The sequence below is a fragment of the Oncorhynchus masou genome, chromosome 5, assembly GCF_036934945.1.
Source record: "Oncorhynchus masou masou isolate Uvic2021 chromosome 5, UVic_Omas_1.1, whole genome shotgun sequence".
Lineage (NCBI taxonomy): Eukaryota > Metazoa > Chordata > Actinopteri > Salmoniformes > Salmonidae > Oncorhynchus > Oncorhynchus masou.
In genome coordinates this window covers 81,230,740-81,253,506 of record NC_088216.1, presented here as the reverse complement: position 1 = coordinate 81,253,506, position 22,767 = coordinate 81,230,740, and the positions used below count along the sequence as shown (strand labels likewise).

Sequence of the window (22,767 nt, the reverse complement as noted above, 5' to 3'; positions counted from 1 at the left end):
TTCATCTCCCAGTGTGGTGGAAAGCAGACTGAACCAGGTTTTCCTCTAGGATTTTGACTGTGCTTAGCTCTATTCAGATCATTTTTTTCATCCTGAAAAACTCCTGGTCTTTAACGACTACAAGCATATCCATAACATGATGCAGCCACAACTATGCTTGAAAAGAAGGAGACTCAGTAATGTGTTGTATTACATTTGCCCCAAAAATAACACAATGTGTTTAGGACAAAAAGTGAATCGCTTTGCCACATTTTTTAAAGTATTACTTTAGTGCCTTGATGCAATTAGCATGCATATTTTTAAAATATTTGTTATGTACAGGCTTCCTTCTTTTCACCGTCAATTAGATTAGTATTGTGGAGTAACTACAGTGTTGATCCATCCTCAGTTTTGTCCTATCATAACCATTAAACTCTGTCACTGTTTTGAAGTCACCATTGGCCTCATGGTGAAATCCCTGAGCGGTTTCATCCCTCTCCGGCAACTGAGTTATAAAGGACACCTGTATCTTTGTAGTGACTGGATGTATTGATACACCATCCTCAAAGGGATATTCAATGTCTGACCTCCCTGGTCTTTGTGTTGGAAAAGGTGTTTGAAATGTACTGCTCGACTGAGGGACTCTACATATTATTTAATGTCTGGGGTACAGAGACATGGTCGTCATTCAAAAACCAAGTTATTAACCAAGTTACTAATATTGCACACAAGAGTACATACAACTTGTGAAGCACATCTTTACTCCTGAACTTAATTAGGCCGTAAATAAGTGGTTAAATACTAATTGACAATTCAGCTTTCCATTTTTAATTAATTTGTTAACAATTGTAATATATATATATATATATAATTCCACTTTGCCATTATGGGGTATTGTGTTAAGGCCGGTGACGCAAAATCTCCATCAATTTTACATTCAGGCTGTAACAACAACATGTTGGTGTGAACACTGAGGGCTCTGTATTAACTGGGAGAATATAACGGGAGTATTGGCCTTATAGAAATGTGACAAAACATTAGGAACACCTTCCTAATACTGAGTTGCACCCCCTTCGCCCTCAGAACAGCCTCGATTCGTCAGGGCACTGACTTTACAAGGTGTTGAAAGCATTCCACAGGGATGCTGGCTCCTATGCTTCCCACAGTTGTCAAGGTGCTTCTACACCTGCATTGCTTGCTGTTTGGGGTTTTAGGCTGGGTTTCTGTACAGCACTTTGAGATATCAGCTGATGTACGAAGGGCTATATAAATACATTTGATTTGATGTCCTTTGGGTAGTAGATCATTGTTGATACACAGGAAACTGTTTTGTGAAAAACCCAGCAGTGTTACGGTTCTTGACACAAACCGGTGCGCTTGGTACCTACTATCATACCCCGTTCAAAGACACGGAAATAGTTTTTTCCTTGTCCATCTCAATTGTCTCAAGGCTTAAAAATACTGAACCAGTCTCCTCCCCTTAATCTACACCAGGTATGAGCAACTGACGGTGGGGGCCACAAAAAAACTAAACTCTTGACTAACTTACCACTAGACTCATTTACCACTAGACTAACTTACCACTAGACTAACTTACCACTAGACTCACTTACCACTAGACTCATTTACCACTAGACTAACTTACCACTAGACTCACTTACCACTAGACTCACTTACCACTAGACTCACTTACCACTAGACTCACTTACCACTAGACTCACTTACCACTAGACTCACTTACCACTAGACTCACTTACCACTAGACTCACTTACCACTAGACTAACTTACCACTAGACTAACTTACCACTAGACTAACTTACCACTAGACTAACTTACCACTAGACTAACTTACCACTAGACTAACTTACCACTAGACTAACTTACCACTAGACTAACTTACCACTAGACTAACTTACCACTAGACTAACTTACCACTAGACTAATTTACCACTAGACTAACTTACCACTAGACTAACTTACCAATCTAAAACATGTTAGCTGACATGGGCTAATTGAGCGACTGTGTACAACCAACATTTCAAGGTGGGCAATATTCTATTATTCTAAATCTCAACAGTAAGTTCCCAAAAAATACAAATTGTTTACTTATTTTTGTTGTATTTGATCTTTTTCCCCCCAATCACGATCTTGTCTCATCGCTGCAACTCCCCAACAGGCTCTGGAGAGGCGAAGGTAGAGTCATGCGCCTACCGAAACATGACCCGCCTGTCCACGCTTCTTAACACCTGCCTGCTTAACCTGGAAGCCAGCCGCAACAATGCTTTGGACAGAGGAAAGAACGTGCAAACTGACGACCAAAGCCCGGCCCACCACAACGAGTCGCTAGAGCGCTGAGCCATGTAACCCTCCCCTAACCTGGACGACACAGGGCCAATTATGCGCCGCCCTATTGGACACCGCCTGGGATCGAACCCGGGTCTGTAGTGATGCCTCAATCACTGCGATGCAGTTCCTTAGACTGCTGTGCCACTCGGGAAGCCCAAACTTATTTTTGCATTTAAATTATTTATTTTTTTACTCATTGGTACGCAGGCCACCAGCTGCCCATCCCTAATCTACACTGAGTGAAGTGGATTTAACAAGTGACATCAATAAGGGATCATAGCTGTCACCTGGTCAGTCTGTCCTAGAAAGAGCACGTGTTCCTAATGTTTTGTACACTCAGTGTATGTTCCATTCAGAAGAGAACGACGCTAGTCTAGCACAGAGGATGTAATAGAGAAATCATATTTTTTGTCCTAGAAAGAGCAGGTGTTCCTAATGTTTTGTACACTCAGTTCCATTCAGAAGAGAACGAGGCGTGTCTAGCCCACACAGGATGTAATAGAGAAATTATATTTTAGCTTTGAACTTTGCCCCCTGCAGTTCTAGTCATTAGGATACTCATCCAAACCACTAATGACTACTTATCTTCCTCCAAGTCTTCAACATGACCAAACTTTAGTCATGTAGTTTCTTTAGTGCAGTAATTACTGTTGAATGTCAGTGGTGTACTAACAGATACCAGTGTGTAAAATGTTGTGAATACCACTAACTAGTGTGTAATAACCACAAATACCACTCCAATAGTATTCCCTTGCTTCAGATCGCATGACAGCCTGCCCTCACTGTCGGCTGAGGAACGAGCATCGCACACGAGTGAGGCCACCTGTCTGGAAGAGAACGCCCTCATGGTGTAACAGTCAGAGAGAACTGTTTCAGAGGCAGCCTGAGGTCATCGACTAACAACATTAACATGAGTGAAGGCTCAGAAGTGGTGTTGATTGAGTAAAGCCCAGCTAAGTTGATAGGCAATATAAACTCCGATACGAGGACCACTTTACAATAATTCATGTAGACCGTAGATAATGAAACATAGTAATGATAAAAATGTTCCAGACTAATATTTGCCGATCGTGTGTAATGACGTTTCTTCAGTCCTTTTCCCTTCCCCAGCCTGGGCTCGAACCATGGACCCTCTGAACATAGACGACTTTCACCCACCAAGCATCGTTACCTCGCACCCCTAAATTAGCATTTGACACATCGGCAACAGATGTTTTACTGGAATATAGAAAATACTATACAGCATCCTAACAATTACAAGTCAGCCATTTTCAAAATGTTCATTTTTTTATTAAGTACAGAAAAGAGGCTCGATTTAGCAGTAAACAATCAAAGGCAGAGGAAGAGCGGTCAGGGAAAGAGAGAAGGGAGAGAGGCTTGTAGAAAAAGAGCAACAGGGGAGGAGCCTTCAAAGCCTTATTGCAGCCTCATTATCATTACAATCCACAATTTAGTTTCTCTTTGATGCAGTTAAAACAGCAGACCACTGCAAGCAGGGCAACATCAGTTTGAAAATATGCTTTAAAATGCAGCAAAAAACTAGCAAATGCGTCTCAAGGCATCAGTTGACATCCTAAACGACGCAAGTGGCACCCTATTCCCTATATAGTGCACCACTTTTGAACTGGGCCCTTAAGAATCTGGTCAAAAGTAGTGCACTATGTAGGGAATAGGGTGCCATTTGGGACGTGGGCAGCATCCTCTCAACGGTGTAAACGTACACCGTTGAAACAGCAGCTGTTCTGTAGAGGGAAAGCACTGAACCAAGGTCAACGTTTTGAGCAGATATGTACAGCACAGGGGTCCGCTCAAAATGGCACCCTGTTCCTAACTTTATAGGGAACAGGGTGGACATTTTTGGAAGGCAACCACGACCTTCTGAATAGAAAATAAAAAAAATCGGATGTTCTTGAATCAGATACAGTAGTACTCCTATTCTGATCATATTGTGAAAGTGGAACATTCTCGTGATATTGTATCACACCATCTAGCTAACACCCAAATATTTTTTCTCTCTTTTCTTTCTGAGGCAAACCTTGTCTGGAACGTTAAACACCACAGGAGAGAACATATGAAACATGGTTATTCAGTAGCATTAGTCGTGGTCTGTGGACCCATGCAGGTAACAGAAAGTAGTAAATGACATTTGGTTCATGGTACTATCCCCACATTGTGCGAAGTGCTATTACAAAGCTGCTACCTGGAGCGTGACAACGAAGGACAGGGATGATCTTACGGAACCAGACGGTTCCATTCCGTTCAGTAAGTTTCAGTTCATTCACATCGGTTCCCAGTTCAGGAAGACTCCATGGAGAATCCTTAGAATCTATGACAGTCCAAACCTTCTTTATTGTATTCTAGGCAGCTACTCTTCCCCACAAACACAAAATAAAGATCCAAACTAACCTCTACCAATACTGTACATAAAAAACAAAAACAATTCTGATGTGCTAGTCTAGTGGTACAGACAGTTGGTGTTCTGGAGATATGATCCATTGGAGGTCTGTAAGGTTTGATCTTAACTCTTGACAGGTGTGTATTCAATCAAACAAGACAAAAAACTAAAAAAAAAGACAGGATATTCTCAGAACAAAAAGAGAGTTACCTAGGTGTCATTGTTGGTACAGAGAGAAAAGACATTGATACTCAAGTGATATCCAGTCAGTTGAAACAATGGAACCAAATAACAGACGAACAGATAAGAGTTCTCCTGGATTATACCTCGGACACGAGGGTGTTCAGCCGTGTGTGTGTTGAACCACTAGGTGGAGATGCAGTCATAGTGAAAAGCCCTGGCTCTCCGTTGAGGTGTGTGTTGAACCACTAGGTGGAGATGCAGTCATAGTGAAAAGCCCTGGCTCTCCGTTGAGGTGTGTGTTGAACCACCAGGTGGAGATGCAGTCATAGTGAAAAGCCCTGGCTCTCCGTTGAGGTGTGTGTTTACGTATGTTTCAATGTGTGTTTATGTACACGTCTGTCTGTATGTACTGCATATGTGCTGCTTGTGGCTGTGGTAACGCCGGGGATCCTCTAAGGGGCGATCCATGCGTGTCGGAGGCACTCCGCAGGCGTGGCTCTCTTCTCTGGTACCAGGTCTAACATTGGGAGCAGGAAGCTGGAGAAGGTAGCTGCCTCCTCTTTAGACCACTCATACTTCTCTACCAACACCTCCAACAGACCCCACGGCTTCAGCTTGGTGATGTGCCGGAGGTCCCCTACACAGAGAGAGGGGGTTAACTCCACACATACCGCGGAAAGACATACACCCTCACACGTAGACAAGGCTCAACTTTAAATCAAGTCAAACTGGATTTGTCACATGCGCCGAATACAACACAGTTAAGAAAATATTTACAAAAATATAGTAAAAAAAAAAAAAGAAAATGGAAAAAGAAGAAATACTTTAAAGAGCGACATTAAAATAAAAAGATACATGGGTACCGGTACAGTGGCACTGGTTAGTTGAGGTCAAATGTACATGCCGGTAGAGTAATTAAAGTGACTATAGATAATAAACAGAGTAGCTGCAGCGTAAAAATGGGGGAGGGGGGGATTAGCTGTTGAGGAGTCTTATGGTTTGGGGGTAGAAGCTGTTAACCTGTTGAAACTCTAGGGGCGCAATTTCATTTTTGGATGAAAAAACGTTCCCGTTTTAAACAAGATATTTTGTCACAAAAAGATGCTCAACTATGCATATAATTGATAGCTTTCGAAAGAAAACACTCTGACGTGTCCAGAACTGCAAAGATATTTTCTGTGCGTGCCCTAGAACGTGAGCTTCAGGCAAAACCAAGATGAGACGGCATCCAGGAAATGAGCAGGATTTTTGAGGCTATGTTTTCCATTGTCTCCTTATATGGCTGTGAATGCGAGAGGAATGAGCCTGCCCTTTCTGTCGTTTCCCCAAGGTGTCTGCAGCATTGTGACGTATTTGTAGGCATATCATTGGAAGATTGACCATAAGAGACCACATTTACCAGGTGTCCGCCCGGTGTCCTGCGCCGAAATTGGTGCGCAAAAGTCAGCTGCAAGTATTTTTCCATGGAATTTAGAGAAGAATGCAGGCTTCCACGATATCAATGAAGAGATATGTGAAAAAACACCTTGAGGATTGATTCCAAACAACGTTTGCCATGTTTCGGTCGATATTATGGAGTTAATTCGGAAAAAGTTTGACGTTGTAGGTGACTGAATTTTCGGTTTGTTTCGGTAGCCAAATGTGATGTACAAAACGGAGCGATTTCTCCTACACACAGACGCTTTCAGGAAAAACTGCGCATTTGGTATGTAACTGAGAGTCTCCTCATTGAAAACATCCGAAGCTCTTCAAAGGTAAATGATTTTATTTATTTGGTTATCTGGTTTTTGTGAAAATGTTGCGTGCTAAATGCTACTCAAAATGCTAAGCTAGCTTAGCATACTCTTACACAAATTAGTCAATTGCTATGGTTCAAAAGCATATTTTGAAAATCTGAGATGACAGTGTTGTTAAGAAAAGGCTAAGCTTGAGAGCAGGCGCATTATTTTCATTTTATTTGCGATTTTCAGAAATCGTTAATGTTGCGTTATGCTAATGAGCCTGAGGCTTTAGTCACGATCCCGGATCCGGGATGGGGAGATTCAAGAGGTTAAAAGCCTTCTGGACCTAGACTTGGTGCTCCAGTACCACTTGCCGTGCAGTAGCAGAGAGAACAGTCTATGACTAGGGTGGCTGGAGTCGTTGACAATTTTTAGGGCCTTCCTCTGACACCGCCTGGTATAGAGGTCCTGGATGGCAGGAAGCTTGGCACCAGTGATGTACTGGACCATACGCAGTACCCTCTGTAGCGCCTTGCGGTCGGAGGCCAAGCAGTTGTCATAGTAGACAGTGATGCAACAAGTCAGGATGCTCTCGATGGTGCAGCTGTAGAACGTTTTGAGGTTCTGAGGACCCATGCCAAATCTTTTCAGTTTCCTGAGGGGGAATAGGTTTGGTTGTGACCTCTTCATGACCGTCTTGGTGTGTTTGGACCATTCTAGTTTGTTGGTGATGTGGACACCAAGGAACTTGAAGCTCTCAACCTGCTCCACTACAGCTCCGCCGATGAGAATAGGGGTGTGCTCGGTCCTCCTTTTCCTGTAGTCCACAATCATCTCATTTGTCTTGATCAAGTTAAGGGAGAGGTTGTTGTCCTGGCACCACACGGCCAGGTCTCCCCTATAGGCTGTCTCACCGTTGTCGGTGATCAGGCCTACCCGTGTTGTGTCGTCTGAAAACTTAATGGTGTTGGAGTCGTGAGTGAACAGGGAGTAAAGTATGGGACTGAGCGAGAAAGTTACCTATGCAAAGACCTTGTAGGAAAGGAAAGAGCAAAAGGAAAGAGAAAGGAAAGGAAAGAGCAAAAAGACAGAAAAACATCACACACTAAACAGACACAGTTAGAAACAGCAGATGTAACGCTTGTTTACCTTTCTTGGTGAAGAATTCCTTGGAGTATTTTCCTGCTAGGATCAGCTTCCTAGGAACTTTACCCAGCAGCTCAATGATCAGCGCGATGTGGTCTACACGCAGGATGAAGAAAGGAAGAGGAGGAGGAGGGAATAAGACAACACAGAGATCTGGAATCCTCCTCAGGGAGACAGCAGCAGGATGACATGGGATGCCAGTGTCTAAAGTAGGGCCCTGTGTTTTGTGCAAACATGACATACTTGGATCTATTTTTTTATTATCAAACTGACCCCTTTTCTTTTTATGTCACACTGTCCTGCACCACCCTCAGACAATTGCTTTTCGTTTTGGGGTAATTTTCACTTCTTGATTAAGCTTAAAATACAGGATAAAATCTTGCTATGTCACATAATCGCTCAAAACACACGGTCCCTAACTTTGAGGTTCAAAATATGATAGACTTATAAAGGCGCAATCTGTAAGATTTAAATAAGAAGGGGAGGTGTGGAACATGCCTTCATCTCTGGTGTAGTCCTGTCCAGAGTGAGGCTCAAACAGGTAGTCCCCTGTAGCCAGCTCAAAGGCCTGGTTAAAACACACAGTCACAACGGTTCATATAAAACACACTGTATAAACACAGTAAAATAACTTGTCCTTGTACCATTACTGTCCTGTCCTCTGTGTTTTCCCTCCATGACATCTCACATTGTGGTTAAACTGCCTTCTGAATGTCAGCACACTCCTCCTGCCCTTCAAGGACGGCTGATCTCCTGTGTGTGTGTCCATCAGGGAACGCTCTCCTTTATGCGTCTGTAACTAATGAAGTAGACCATAGCCAGCCCTTATTGTTGTTTTGAAACGCTCAGTCATACCAGACAGGGTAGACTGATGACTAGCCGGCCGGGCAGCTCAATACAAGCCCATATCAAAGTACTGTCTGCTAGGCTAGTTAGACTTACTGAGGCTATACATTTACTGAGGTGTTTCAAGTTCCTGGGGGACCTCCTTAGGAAACTAACCTATTTATTAAACATGCTTGTATTTGTAAGTTGTAACAGGCATTCATTTTTTGTGGTGCAGTGAAATGACTTAGTCAACATCATACAGCCCATCTGACCTGCGGTATTTCTAACAGATGAAAAACACAGAAACATTCCACATTCATTTCAACTGACAGGAACACAGAAACATTCCACATTCATTTCAACTGACAGGAACACAGAAACATTCCACGTTCATTTCAACTTCCACATTCATTTCAACTGACAGGAACACAGAAACATTCCACATTCATTTCAACTGACAGGAACACAGAAACATTCCACATTCATTTCAACTGACAGGAACACAGAAACATTCCACACTCATTTCAACTGACAGGAACACAGAAACATTCCAGGTTTTGGGTTGATATGACATGCAGGAGGAAACAGTGTGTGTTCACCCACCATAGCAGCAGTACTCCAGATATCAGCAGGCGTCCCGTAGCCCGCTCCCATCAACACCTCCAGAGAACGGTACTGACGAGTTTGTATGTCATCTGTAAAGTGTTTGTGCTGAGGGACGGAGAGAGAAGAGAAAAGGACAGAGAGATAAAGGGTTCACTGATCTGAAATGACTGGTATTGGTAAAACTGTTGCTAATTCAGTCATTAGTTTCATCATCTGATCGTCTGGAGTCGATGAGAAGTGAAACTTCTTGATTAATAATTAAAACCTCTTAAGGATCAAAACATTTTTTCTTTTCAATTTTGGCCAAAAAACACCATATCCAAATCTAAGTGCCTGTAGCTCAGGACCTGAAGCAAGGATATGCTGATTCATGATACCATTTGAAAGGAAACACTTTGAAGTTTGTGGAAATGTGAAACTAATGTAGGTAGGAAGTATTGAAGGATGCATTTAAATGTTTCTAAACGGTCTGGTCTAGGGTGGTCCAGTGGCCTTGAGGGTGGTCCAGTGGCCTAGGGGTTAAATCCTCTTAAGGATCAAAACAGTGGCCTTTTGGTCCCAGTGGCCTAGGTGGTTTAGCTCCTAGGGTGGTCCAGTGGCCTAGGGTGGTCCAGTGGCCTAGGGTGGTCCAGTGGCCTAGGGTGGTCCAGTGGCCTAGGGTGGTCTAGGGTGGTCCAGTGGTCTAGGGTGGTCCAGTGGCCTAGGGTGGTCCAGTGGCCTAGGGTGGTCCAGTGGCCTAGGGTGGTCCAGTGGCCTAGGGTGGTCCAGTGGTCTAGGGTGGTCCAGTGGCCTAGGGTGGTCTAGTGGGTGGTCTAGGGTGGTCCAGTGGTCTAGGGTGGTCCAGTGGCCTAGGGTGGTCCAGTGGCCTAGGGTGGTCCAGTGGTCTAGGGTGGTCCAGTGGTCTAAGCCACTGCCTCCAGAACATACACCACTGCAGAATGGGTGCCAAGTCGACCCACCACTATTTCAACACCATCTTTCAGAATGTCTGATGTACTCACCACCCAGCAGGCGTTCCCCAGGTCAGCGATTTTGATTTGGATCTTGTCTGCATTGAGAGGTTCCAGAGGATTGACCAACAGACTACCTGCTGCTACTTTATCTAGAGATGAGAGAGAGAGAGAAAGAGAGATGGACAAGGAGAGAGGAACACAATGCATTAGCCAAGAAAACATACCTACATGACCAAAAGTATGTGGACACCTGCTCGTCAAACATTTCATTCCAAAATCATGGGCATTAATATGGAGTTGGTCCCCCTTTGCTACTATAACAGCCTCCGCTCTTCTGGGAAGGCTTTCCACTAGATGTTGGAACATTGTTGCTATAACAGCCTCCACTCTTCTGGGAAGGCTTTCCACTAGATGTTGGAACATTGGCTTTCCACTAGATGTTGGAACATTGCTGCTATCCCCTCTCTGGGAAGGCTTTCCACTAGATGTTGGAACATTGCTGCTATAACAGGCTCCACTCTTCTGGGAAGGCTTTCCACTAGATGTTGGAACATTGCTGCTATAACAGGCTCCACTCTTCTGGGAAGGCTTTCCACTAGATGTTGGAACATTGCTGTGGGGACTTTCTTCCATTCAGACACAAGAGCATTAGTGAGGTCAGGCCCTGATGTTGGGTGATTAGGCCTGGCTTGCAGTCGGCGAGCCAATTCCTCCCAAAGCTGTTCGATGGGGTTGAGGTCAGGGCTCTGTGCAGGCCAGTCAAGTTCCTCCACACCAATCTTGACAAAACATTTCTCTACGGACCTTGCTTTGTGCACGGGGCGGCAGGTAGCCTAGTGGTTAGAGCGTTGGACTAATAACCGAAAGGTTGCAAGATCGAATCCCCGACAAGGTAAAAATCTGCCCTTCTTTCCCAGAACAAGGCAGTTAACCCACTGTTCCTATGCCGTCATTGAAAAAAAATCATTTGTTCTTAACTGACTTGCCTAGTTAAATAAAAGGTAAAATAAAAAATGAATTGTCATTCTGAAACAGGAAAGGGCCTTTCCCAAACTTGCCACAAAGTTGGAAGCACAGAATTGTCTAGGATGTCAAGATTTCCCTTCACTGGAACTAAGGAACCATGAAAACCAGCCCCAGACCATTATTCCTCCTCCACCTAACTTTACAGTTGGCACTTTGCATTGGGGCAGGTAGCGTTCTCCTGGCATCTGCCAAACTTCCAGATAGTGAAGCGTGATTTATCACTCCTGAGAATGCGTTTCCATGTAGCTCACAACGAACAGTTCTCGTGCTGACGTTGCTTCCAGAGACGGTTTGGAACTCGGATGTGAATGTTGCAACAGAGTACAGACGATTTTTACTCGCTTCAGCACTCGGTGGTTCTGTTCTGTGACAGACCACTTCTTAGTTCCTATGCTTCCTGGCTGGTGTTTTGGTCACTTTTGAATGCTGGCGGTGCTTTCACTCTAGTGGTAGCATGAGACGGAGTCTACAACCGAAACAAGTGGCTCAGGTAGTGCAGCTCATCCAGGATGGCACATCAATGCGAGCTGTGGCAAGAAGGTTTGCTGTGTCTGTCAGCGTAGTGTCCAGAGCATGGAGGCGCTACCAGGAGACAGGCCAGTACATCAGGAGACGTGGAGGAGGCCGTAGGAGGGCAACAACCCAGCAGCAGGACCGCTACCTCCGACTTTGTGCAAGGAGGAGCACTGCCAGAGCCACGCAAAATGACCTCCAGCAGGCCACAAATGTGCATGTGTCTGCTCAAACGGTCAGAAACAGACTCCATGAGGGTGGTATGAGGGCCCGACGTCCACAGGTGGGGGTTGTGCTTACAGCCCAACACCGTGCAGGACGTTTGGCATTTGCCAGAGAACACCAAGATTGGCAAATTCGCCACTGGCGCCCTGTGCTCATCACAGATGAAAGCAGGTTCACACTGAGCACATGTGACAGACGTGACAGAGTCTGGAGACGCCGTGGAGAACGTTCTGCTGCCTGCAACATCCTCCATCATGACCGGTTTGGCGGTGGGTCAGGCATGGTGTGGGGTGGCATTTCTTTCCTCCATGTGCTCGCCAGAGGTAGCCTGACTGCCATTAGGTACCGAGATGAGATCCTCAGACCCCTTGTGAGACCATATGCTGGTGCGGTTGGCCCTGGGTTCCTCCTAATGCAAGACAATACTAGACCTCATGTGGCTGGAGTGTGTCAGCATTTCCTGCAAGAGGAAGGCATTGATGCTATGGACTGGCCTGCCCGTTCCCCAGACAAGACTCCAACTGAGCACATCTGGGACATCATGTCTCGCTCCACCCACCAACAGACTGCACCACAGACTGTCCAGGAGTTGGTGGATGCTTTAGTCCAGGTCTGGGAGGAGATCCCTCAGGAGACCACCCGCCACCTCATCAGGAGCATGCCCAGGCATTGTAGGGAGGTCATACAGGCACGTGGAGGCCACACACACTACTGAGCCTCATTTTGACTTGTTTTAAGGACATTACATCAAAGTTGGATCAGCCTGTTGTGTGGTTTTCCACTTTAATTTTGAGTGACTCCAAATCCAGACCTCCATGGGTTGATAAATTTGATTTCCATTGATAATTTTTGTGTGGTTTTGTAGTCAGCACATTCAACTATGTAAAGAAAAAAGTATTTAATAAGAATATTTCATTCATTCAGATCTAGGATGTGTTATTTTAGTGTTCCCTTTATTTTTTTGAGCAGTGTATATATATATATATAGTTTATTGTGCTGTCCACAAAAAGTCACTGTGAAGAGAGGAAAGGGGAGGAAAACGAAGAGGAGATTGAAAGAGTACCGAAGAGGTGATATTAGAAGCAATTAGGAGGTGGTTAGTGGGGAGACTAACATACCACCTCCCCTACAGATAACACTACAGATACCGCCGCGCCTACAGACAACTCTACAGATACCACTACAGATTCCACTGTGCCCACAGATACCACTACAGATACCACTACAGATACCACTACAGATATCACCGCGCCTACAGACAACACTACAGATACCACTGTGCCCACGGATACCACTACAGATACCACCGCGCCTACAGACAACACTACAGATACCACTACAGATACCACCGCGCCTACAGACAACACTACAGATACCACCGCGCCTACAGACAACACTACAAATACCACCGCACCCACAGACAACACTACAAATACCGCCGCGCCTACAGACAACACTACAGATACCACTACAGATTCCACTGTGCCCACAGATACCACTACAGATAACACTACAGATACCACCGCGCCTACAGACAACTCTACAGATACCACTACAGATTCCACTGTGCCCACAGATACCACTACAGATACCACTACAGATACCACCGCGCCTACAGACAACACTACAGATACCACTACAGATTCCACTGTGCCCACATATACCACTACAGATACCACTACAGATACCACCGCGCCTACAGACAACACTACAGATACCACCGCGCCTACAGACAACACTACAGATACCACTACAGATTCCACTGTGCCCACAGATACCACTACAGATACCACTACAGATACCACCGCGCCTACGGACAACACTACAGATACCACCTCGCCTACAGACAACACTACAGATACCACCGCGCCTACAGACAACACTACAGATTAGAGGTAGACCGATTAATCGGAATGGCCGATTAATTAGTGCCGATTTCAAGTTTTCATAATCGAAATCTGTATTTTTGGGCGCCAATTTCCGGTTATTTAAAAGAAAAAAACATATTTTATACCTTTTATTTAACTAGGCAAGTCAGTTAAGAACACATTCTTATTTTCAATGACTGCCTAGGAACTGTGGGTTAACTGCCTTGTTCAGGGGCAGAACGACAGATTTTCACTGTCAGCTCAAGGGTTTCAATCTTGCAACCGCACAGTTAACTAGTCCAACGCTCTAACCATTGCACTCCACGAGTAGCCTGCCTATTACGCGTATGCAGTAGAAGCCAAGGTAAATTGCTAGCTAGCATGAAACTTATATTATAAAAAACAATCAATCATAATCACAAGTTATAACTACTAATCCAGTTTAGCAGGCAATATTAGCCAGGTGATATTGTGTCACTTCTCTTGCGTTCATTGCACGCAGTCAGGGTATATGCAACAGTTTGGGCCGCCTGGCTCATTGCAAACTAATTTGCCAGAATTTTACGTAATTATGACATAACGTTGAAGGTTGTACAATGTAACAGCAATATTTAGACTGATGGATGCCACCAGTTAGATAAAATACTGAACGGTTCCGTATTTCACTGAAATAATAAGCGTTTTGTTTTCGAAATGATAGTTTCCGGATTGGATCATATTAATGACCAAAGGCTCGTATTTCCGTGTGTTATTATGTTATAATTAAGTCTATGATTTGATAGAGCAGTCTGACTGAGCAGCAGCAGGCCCGTAATCATTCATTCAAACAGCACTTTGGTGCGTTTTGCCAGCAGCTCTTCGCAAGCACAGCGCTGTTTATGACTTCAAGCCTATCAGCCTAATGGCTGGTGTAACCAATGTGAAATGGCTAGCTAGTTAGCCACGCCTACAGATACCACCACAGATACCACCACAGATATCACCGCACCATCAGCTGGAGTGTATTCAGTGAGGTGAAACATTCAGAATGTTGCAGAAAGACACGTAAGGAGTAGATCTGACGATCATTTAATCTACATGTTAGAGAGACGTGTGATCTACATGACACCTCTGTTCCATCTGAATGTTCTGTAACGCTTCCAGATGAAGTACCCAGCACAGTGCCACTTCTCCACCACTAAACGTTCCTCTCCTCCTCCTCCTCTTCATCCTCTATTCCAGGCATCACCTCAGTCTCCATCTCGCTCTCCTTCCCCTGCTCTCTCCCTTGTTTACCGTCTGTACCAGGATCGTGTGGGTCACCGGGACCTTTGCCGTTGTACTCTGGGTAAGTTGCATTGACCGGCAGGTCACGACCCTCCCTGCTGGCGTTGAGTTTGTTGGCTTTCTGTTGGTCCTCTTCGTCTTTCTCCTCTTCTTCCTCGGTCCTCTGTACCTCCTGGCTTGCAGTGTCTTCCACTGCGTGGCCGTTGCAGGTCACCTCCATCCTGCTCTCCTCCTTCCTCCTTCTCTTCCGGTTTATCTGGACCTGGGTCAATGCAACAGATCAGTCAGTCAGTCACACGAATAGCAATCAATACACTGCCAAACGGAAGAAAACGGCCTGAAACAGGGAAGGAACTACGTCAACTTATGCAAGAACTGGCAGAAATGTTTTGCTGTAGCCCTAATGTACACGCTTCAGGTCACCAACTCTGGTCCCATGATATATGGTTAAAATAAACATATGCCTTTCAGTTCCTTTAAAAAGGGAAACAGAATCTAATAGAGGTCCGCAGCATCGTTCTGATCTAGATTAAAGGTGAAGCACAGTCCCCGGATGGATTTACCTGCTGTGAAATCATTAGCTATGTCCTGTAGCGTGTCAGACGAGGGCGGGGGGGTGTCTGCAGTGGTCTCGTCCTCCCCCTCCTCCTCTTCCTCTCCTCCTTCCGGTGCTCCCTCCATCTCCTGAATCCTCTTCTCTAACATCTCTGCCTGCTTCTTCTGTTTCTTCTTCATCTTCTTCTTCTTGTTCTTAGACATCTTCACCGTCTGAGGGGCGAGGAGAGACAACGAGAGGGGCAAGGACGACGAGAGGGGCAAGGACGAGGAGAGGGGAGAGACGACAAGGAGAAGAGGGGCGAGGAGGAGAAGAGGGACGAGGAGAGGGATGACGAGGAGGAGAGGGACGAGGAGAGGGATGATGAGGAGGAGAGGGACGAGGAGAGTTAATGAGAAGGGTGATGAGAAGATGGGGAGAGAGGGGATGGATAAGGGGGAAAGGATACGGATAAGGAGAGGAGACGGATAAGGGGGAGAGGGATGAGGAAAGGATATGGATAATGAGAGAATGATAAGGGTGAGAGGGATGAGATGAGGGGGTAAGGAGAGGATATGGATAAGGAGAGGAGACGGATAAGGGGGAGAGGGATAAGGAGAGAAAGATATGGATAATGAGAGAATTGATAAGGGAGAGGGATGAGATGAGGGGGTAAGGAGAGGATATAGATAAGGAGAGGAGACGGATAAGGGGGAGAGGGATAAGGAGAGGATATGGATAATGAGAGAATTGATAAGGGAGAGAGGGATGAGATGAGGGGGTAAGGAGAGGATATGGATAAGGAGAGGAGACGGATAAGGGGGAGAGGGATAAGGAGAGGATATGGATAATGAGAGAATTGATAAGGGAGAGAGGGATGAGATGAGGGGGTAAGGAGAGGATATGGATAAGGAGAGGAGACGGATAAGGGGGAGAGGGATAAGGAGAGGATATGGATAATGAGAGAATTGATGTAAGGGAGAGAGGGATGAGATGAGGGGGTAAGGAGAGGATATGGATAAGGAGAGGAGACGGATAAGGGGGAGAGGGATAAGGAGAGGATATGGATAATGAGAGAATTGATAAGGGAGAGAGAGATGAGATGAGGGGGTAAGGAGAGGATATGGATAAGGGGGAGAGGGATGAGGAGAGGATATGGATAATGAGAGAATTGATAAGGGAGAGAGGGATGAGATGAGGGGGTAAGGAGAGGATATGGATAATGAGAGAATTGATAAGGGAGAGAGGGATGAGATGAGGGGGTAAGGAGAGGATATGGATAATGAGAGCATTGATAAGGGAGAGAGGGATGAGATGAGGGGTAAGGAGAGGATATGGATAATGAGAGAATTGATAAGGGAGAGAGGGATGAGATGAGGGGGTAAGGAGAGGATATGGATAATGAGAGAATTGATAAGGGTGAGAGGGATGAGATGAGGGGGTAAGGAGAGGATATGTATAATGAGAGAATTGATAAGGGAGAGAGGGATGAGATGAGGGGGTAAGGAGAGGATATGTATAATGAGAGAATTGATAAGGGAGAGAGGGATGAGATGAGGGGGTAAGGAGAGGATATGGATAATGAGAGAATTGATAAGGGTGAGAGGGATGAGATGAGGGGGTAAGGAGAGGATATGGATAATGAGAGAATTGATAAGGGTGAGAGGGATGAGATGAAAATGGGAAGAAAAAAATGGGAAGAGAAGAAAGTGTAAAGTTTGGACTACTGTACCATCTGTAAAACCATTGCTCAGTGTGAACAGAACCACCCACTCCAACACATTATCTGGTAGCAGCCACCACACACACAAAATAACATGCTTTCAGAAATAACACAAAGACTGATAGACTCACTGGTTTGGGTGCTGGAGCTGTGCTCACTGTGAAGAGAGAGAACATTCTAGTCAATGTTATATCCTCAGCAAAGCAACAACTAAACCAGCAGCAAAGGTGATATGTCAAATCTGCCTCAGTAATTAGCATGCAGTTTCAGTCGTACAGTGTGCATGTACTTTGTGTGTGTGTGTGTGTGTACATGTGCTCTGATTCACACACAGCTGTTCTGATACCCTCTCCAGTGTCGTGGACCAGCGGGACTCGCACACCATCCCCGCCTGAGACGGTTATTTCTGCACCAAAACCCAGTGACTCACTGAACACCTATTTTTTTATAGCCTTCGTGGTTTTGCATAATGGCTTGTTCTCGTGTCTTCTCCTGTCTGTTGAATAATGGCTTGTTCTCTCCTGTCTTCTCCTCTGTCTGTTGAATAATGGCCTGTTCTCTCCTGTCTGTTGAATAATGGCCTGTTCTCTCCTGTCTGTTGAATAATGGCCTGTCTTCTCCTGTCTGTTGAATAATGGCCTGTTCTCTCCTGTCTTCTCCTCTGTCTGTTGAATAATGGCCGGTTCTCTCCTGTCTTCTCCTGTCTGTTGCATAATGGCCTGTTCTCTCCTGTCTTCTCCTGTCTGTTGAATAATGGCCTGTTCTGTCGTGTCTTCTCCTCTGTTTGTTGAATAATGGCCGGTTCTCTCCTGTCTGTTGAATAATGGCCTGTTCTCTCATGTCTTCTCCTCTGTCTGTTGAATAATGGCCTGTTCTCTCGTGTCTTCTCCTCTGTCTGTTGAATAATGGCCTGTTCTCTCGTGTCTTCTCCTCTGTCTGTTGAATAATGGCCTGTTCTCTCGTGTCTTCTCCTGTCTGTTGAATAATGGCCTGTTCTCTCGTGTCTTCTCCTCTGTGTGTTGAATAATGGCCTGTTCTCTCCTGTCTTCTCCTCTGTCTGTTGAATAATGGCCTGTTCTCTCGTGTCTTCTCCTCTGTCTGTTGAATAATGGCCTGTTCTCTCGTGTCTTCTCCTCTGTCTGTTGAATAATGGCCTGTTCTCTCCTGTCTTCTCCTCTGTCTGTTGAATAATGGCCTGTTCTCTCATGTCTTCTCCTCTGTCTGAGGCTGTTAAGAGTTAGAACTACAGCAGCTCTCCCTCTCAATGTCACCCCTACCATTCATTACCATCCCCTACCATTCATTGAATAATGGCCTGTTCTCTCGTGTCTTCTCCTGTCTGTTGAATAATGGCCTGTTCTCTCGTGTCTTCTCCTGTCTGTTACATAATGGCCTGTTCTCTCATGTCTTCTCCTGTCTGTTGAATAATGGCCTGTTCTCTCGTGTCTTCTCCTGTCTGTTGAATAATGGCCTGTTCTCTTCTGTCTTCTCCTGTCTGTTGAATAATGGCCTGTTCTCTCATGTCTTCTCCTCTGTCTGTTGAATAATGGCCTGTTCTCTCGTGTCTTCTCCTCTGTCTGTTGAATAATGGCCTGTTCTCTCGTGTCTTCTGTCTGTTGAATAATGGCCTGTTCTCTCGTGTCTTCTCCTGTCTGTTGAATAATGGCCTGTTCTCTCCTGTCTTCTCCTGTCTGTTGAATAATGGCCTGTTCTCTCGTGTCTTCTCCTGTCTGTTGAATAATGGCCTGTTCTCTCCTGTCTTCTCCTGTCTGTTGAATAATGGCCTGTTCTCTCCTGTCTTCTCCTGTCTGTTGAATAATGGCCTGTTCTCTCCTGTCTTCTCCTGTCTGTTGAATAATGGCCTGTTCTCTCGTGTCTTCTCCTGTCTGTTGAATAATGGCCTGTTCTCTCCTGTCTTCTGTCTGTTGAATAATGGCCTGTTCTCTCGTGTCTTCTCCTGTCTGTTGAATAATGGCCTGTTCTCTCCTGTCTTCTCCTGTCTGTTGAATAATGGCCTGTTCTCGTGTCTTCTCCTCTGTCTGTTGAATAATGGCCGGTTCTCTCCTGTCTTCTCCTGTCTGTTGCATAATGGCCTGTTCTCTCCTGTCTTCTCCTGTCTGTTGAATAATGGCCTGTTCTCTCCTGTCTTCTCCTGTCTGTTGAATAATGGCCTGTTCTCTCCTGTCTTCTCCTGTCTGTTGAATAATGGCCTGTTCTCTCGTGTCTTCTGTCTGTTGAATAATGGCCTGTTCTCTCGTGTCTTCTCCTGTCTGTTGAATAATGGCCTGTTCTCTCCTGTCTTCTCCTGTCTGTTGAATAATGGCCTGTTCTCTCATGTCTTCTCCTCTGTCTGAGGCTGTTAAGAGTTAGAACTACAGAAGCTCTCCCTCTCAATGTCACCCCTACCATTCATTACAGATGGATCAGCATCAGACAGCTAGATAAAAGGGTCGTTTCATCACTTCAACACCACACCGGAACAAAGCCCAGTCTCATCTCAATCCATATCTACCATCAACTACTTTTTATCACCAATCTAAACGCTAGGCTCAGTCTTTAGATATCAAGTCTCTCAGTAAATCGTCAGATGATTTGCCTCTGATGTTTGTGTGTCTGAATTTCCCTACAAAACTCTTGATGTACCAGCAAAACAGGAATCGAGACAATGAATGCATAACCTCAATGTTTTTTCCTATTTGTTCTGATCATTCTCCTAGACTGGCTGGTGATCCCAGACTGAAACTCTGAATGTCTGGCTTGGCTTGGCAGGGCTCACTCTTCTTGTTCAGAACATTGGGACAAAGCACCATACAAAAAAATATATGATCCTTTGAAGAGCTTAGAATTAAGAGCTTCGAGGGAAAAGCACTAATTAATACAATCTCATTATTCACCAGTATGCCAAACCCTGATGGTGATGGTATTATGTCCATGTTTATACAGCTTTCCAACACTGCACCGTGTTCATTCAAAATGGTGGATGTGAGGGGTCAGTTACCAGCAGCCATCTTCCTGACATTGTGTGTGTGTGTGTGTGTGTGTACCTGCGGAACCGGAGGGGGGTGGAGCTCCAGTCCTCTGCCATTCTGTTGCCTCGGCAGCCATCTTCTTGATGTAGGGCTCGTTGACCGTCAACAGGATGTTCTCTGGCTTGATGTCTGTATGGATGATCTTACACTTGGAGTGAAGGTAGTCCAGGCCCTGGAGAACCTACAGGAGGGCAGAGGATCGGTAAGACCACGGCTGTATCGGAGGGTTTCAACATTGAGGGAACATTCCATAACTTCCAATTGGAGGACTCCTGGAACCATGGAAACGTTTGGTAAAATTTCTGGAATTTTAAACCTGCTTTCAATAACAACTACTAACAGTTTCAGCGTTAAAAATCTGTAGAGTCAAATGTTTGTTTTTGCAATCAAGACCTGGAACGCACCCAATGTTGTGTGAGAAATAAGTTGTGTTGTTTTACCTGTCGTATGATGCTCTTGACGCAGGGCAGAGGAAGGCCCTGGTAGTTAGACTTGATGATCCACTTCAGCAGGTGATGACCCAGAACCTCAAACACCATACAGACATCTGACAGGAGAGGTCAAGGACCTGTACAGGACTAGTACAGGACAGCATGGGAGAGGTGGAAGGCCTAACTCAAAACACCCCCCCACCCCCTTGTCATTCACCCTTATGCATTTGGCTTACACCTTCGCAATATAAAATGTGAACACCCAAAAGGTTCTGCAAAGAACCAAGATGGAAGTGGGCACACCAACCCAGAACTCATTACCAACTCTTCCAAGAAGCTAGGCATGCTGGGACGGAGTCTGGGCGTGTTTCCTGGACACCCAGCTGTGATCAGGATGTAACGGTCTCTAGCTAGGGGGGATAGAGAAACTGTCAGTACAATTGTGCTTCTGTGTGTGTCCTCTAGCTGGACTGTGTTGTGTTGCCAAACGTCCAGACAATGCTGGCCAAACGTTAGCAAGGCAGGGACACATCTGTAAACCACCAATAGTTAGTGGCAGGACTTGGGCAATGAATCTTTTAAGACTCATAATATTGACCAATAGCAGGAATATGCCGGTTCTCTCTTGTTGTCAGTTTTCATACTATGTTGAACAGCAGTGTTGTCGTGGACGTTTAACTGAGGATACGAGTTCCGTTCATGCCAGAGATCTTGAAGTCATCCAGTAACTGAACTACCCTCTCCCTGCTGGGGTCCTTCTGGTCCGTGTTCCTGACCTGGAACACACATTAATACTAATCATATCGAGTAGAAGTGAGTGTGAGAGTGTGAGAGTGAGTGAGTGTGAGAGTGAGAGTGAGTGTGAGTGTGAGTGTAAGAGTGAGTGAGTGAGTGAGTGAGTGAGTGAGTGAGTGAGTGAGTGAGTGAGTGAGTGAGTGTGAGTGAGAGTGTATGTGTGTTCCTCACTGATCTCAGCAGCGTGATCTCATCCAGGGCTGTCTCAGTGTAATGCTCTGCACTCTTCACCACCTTCATGGCCACAAAACACTTCCCTCTAGAAATAACAGGACAACATATGTTACACACGGAAACACCAATAAGCCTCTACCACTTTAACAGGCCTTGACTCAGCACCATTTACACAGACAGAACTTACTGTATGTCCCAGGGCAACCACACATTTACACAGACAGAACTTACTGTATGTCCCAGGGCAACCACACATTTACACAGACAGAACTTACTGTATGTCCCAGGCCAACCACACAGTGGAACAGAGAACTTACTGTATGTCCCAGGGCAACCACACATTTACACAGACAGAACTTACTGTATGTCCCAGGCCAACCACACAGTGGAACAGAGAACTTACTGTATGTCCCAGGGCAACCACACATTTACACAGACAGAACTTACTGTATGTCCCAGGCCAACCACACATTTACACAGACAGAACTTACTGTATGTCCCAGGCCAACCACACAGTGGAACAGAGAACTTACTGTATGTCCCAGGCCAACCACACAGTGGAACAGAGAACTTACTGTATGTCCCAGGCCAACCACACATTTACAGACAGAACTTACTGTATGTCCCAGGGCAACCACACAGTGGAACAGAGAACTTACTGTATGTCCCAGGCCAACCACACAGTGGAGAAATGCCCCCAGCCCAGCTTCCTGATCACATGGTATCTACCATTGAACAGGTCTCCTATCTTCACATGGTGGTAACCTCCTGCAATAGTAACACATAATAGTTGGATGTGTGTGTGTGTTGTACCTCTACAGTAGTCAGTGTGTGTATCATACCTCTACAGTAGTCAGTGTGTGTATCATACCTCTACAGTAGTCAGTGTGTGTATCATACCTCTACAGTAGTCAGTGTGTGTATCATACCTCTACAGTAGTCAGTGTGTGTTGTACCTCTACAGTAGTCAGTGTGTGCATCATACCTCTACAGTAGTCAGTGTGTGTGTATCATACCTCTACA

General features: G+C 45.3%; 1 protein-coding gene across 1 annotated transcript in view; it reads right to left on the bottom strand.

Moving 5' to 3' along the window:
* Positions 1-3,590: 3,590 nt before the first annotated feature.
* Positions 3,591-22,767, bottom strand: part of LOC135540369 (SRSF protein kinase 1-like) — a 68,287-nt gene continuing 49,110 nt past the window's right edge. Inside the window, 14 exon segments of the mRNA XM_064966975.1 lie at positions 3,591-5,541; positions 7,775-7,867; positions 8,270-8,339; positions 9,203-9,310; positions 10,207-10,307; positions 15,067-15,175; positions 15,177-15,319; positions 15,621-15,825; positions 17,447-17,472; positions 20,360-20,525; positions 20,785-20,891; positions 21,464-21,551; positions 21,742-21,829; positions 22,404-22,512. Of these exon segments, the coding sequence (XP_064823047.1) occupies positions 5,357-5,541; positions 7,775-7,867; positions 8,270-8,339; positions 9,203-9,310; positions 10,207-10,307; positions 15,067-15,175; positions 15,177-15,319; positions 15,621-15,825; positions 17,447-17,472; positions 20,360-20,525; positions 20,785-20,891; positions 21,464-21,551; positions 21,742-21,829; positions 22,404-22,512 (1,598 nt within the window). The 3' untranslated portion in view covers positions 3,591-5,356.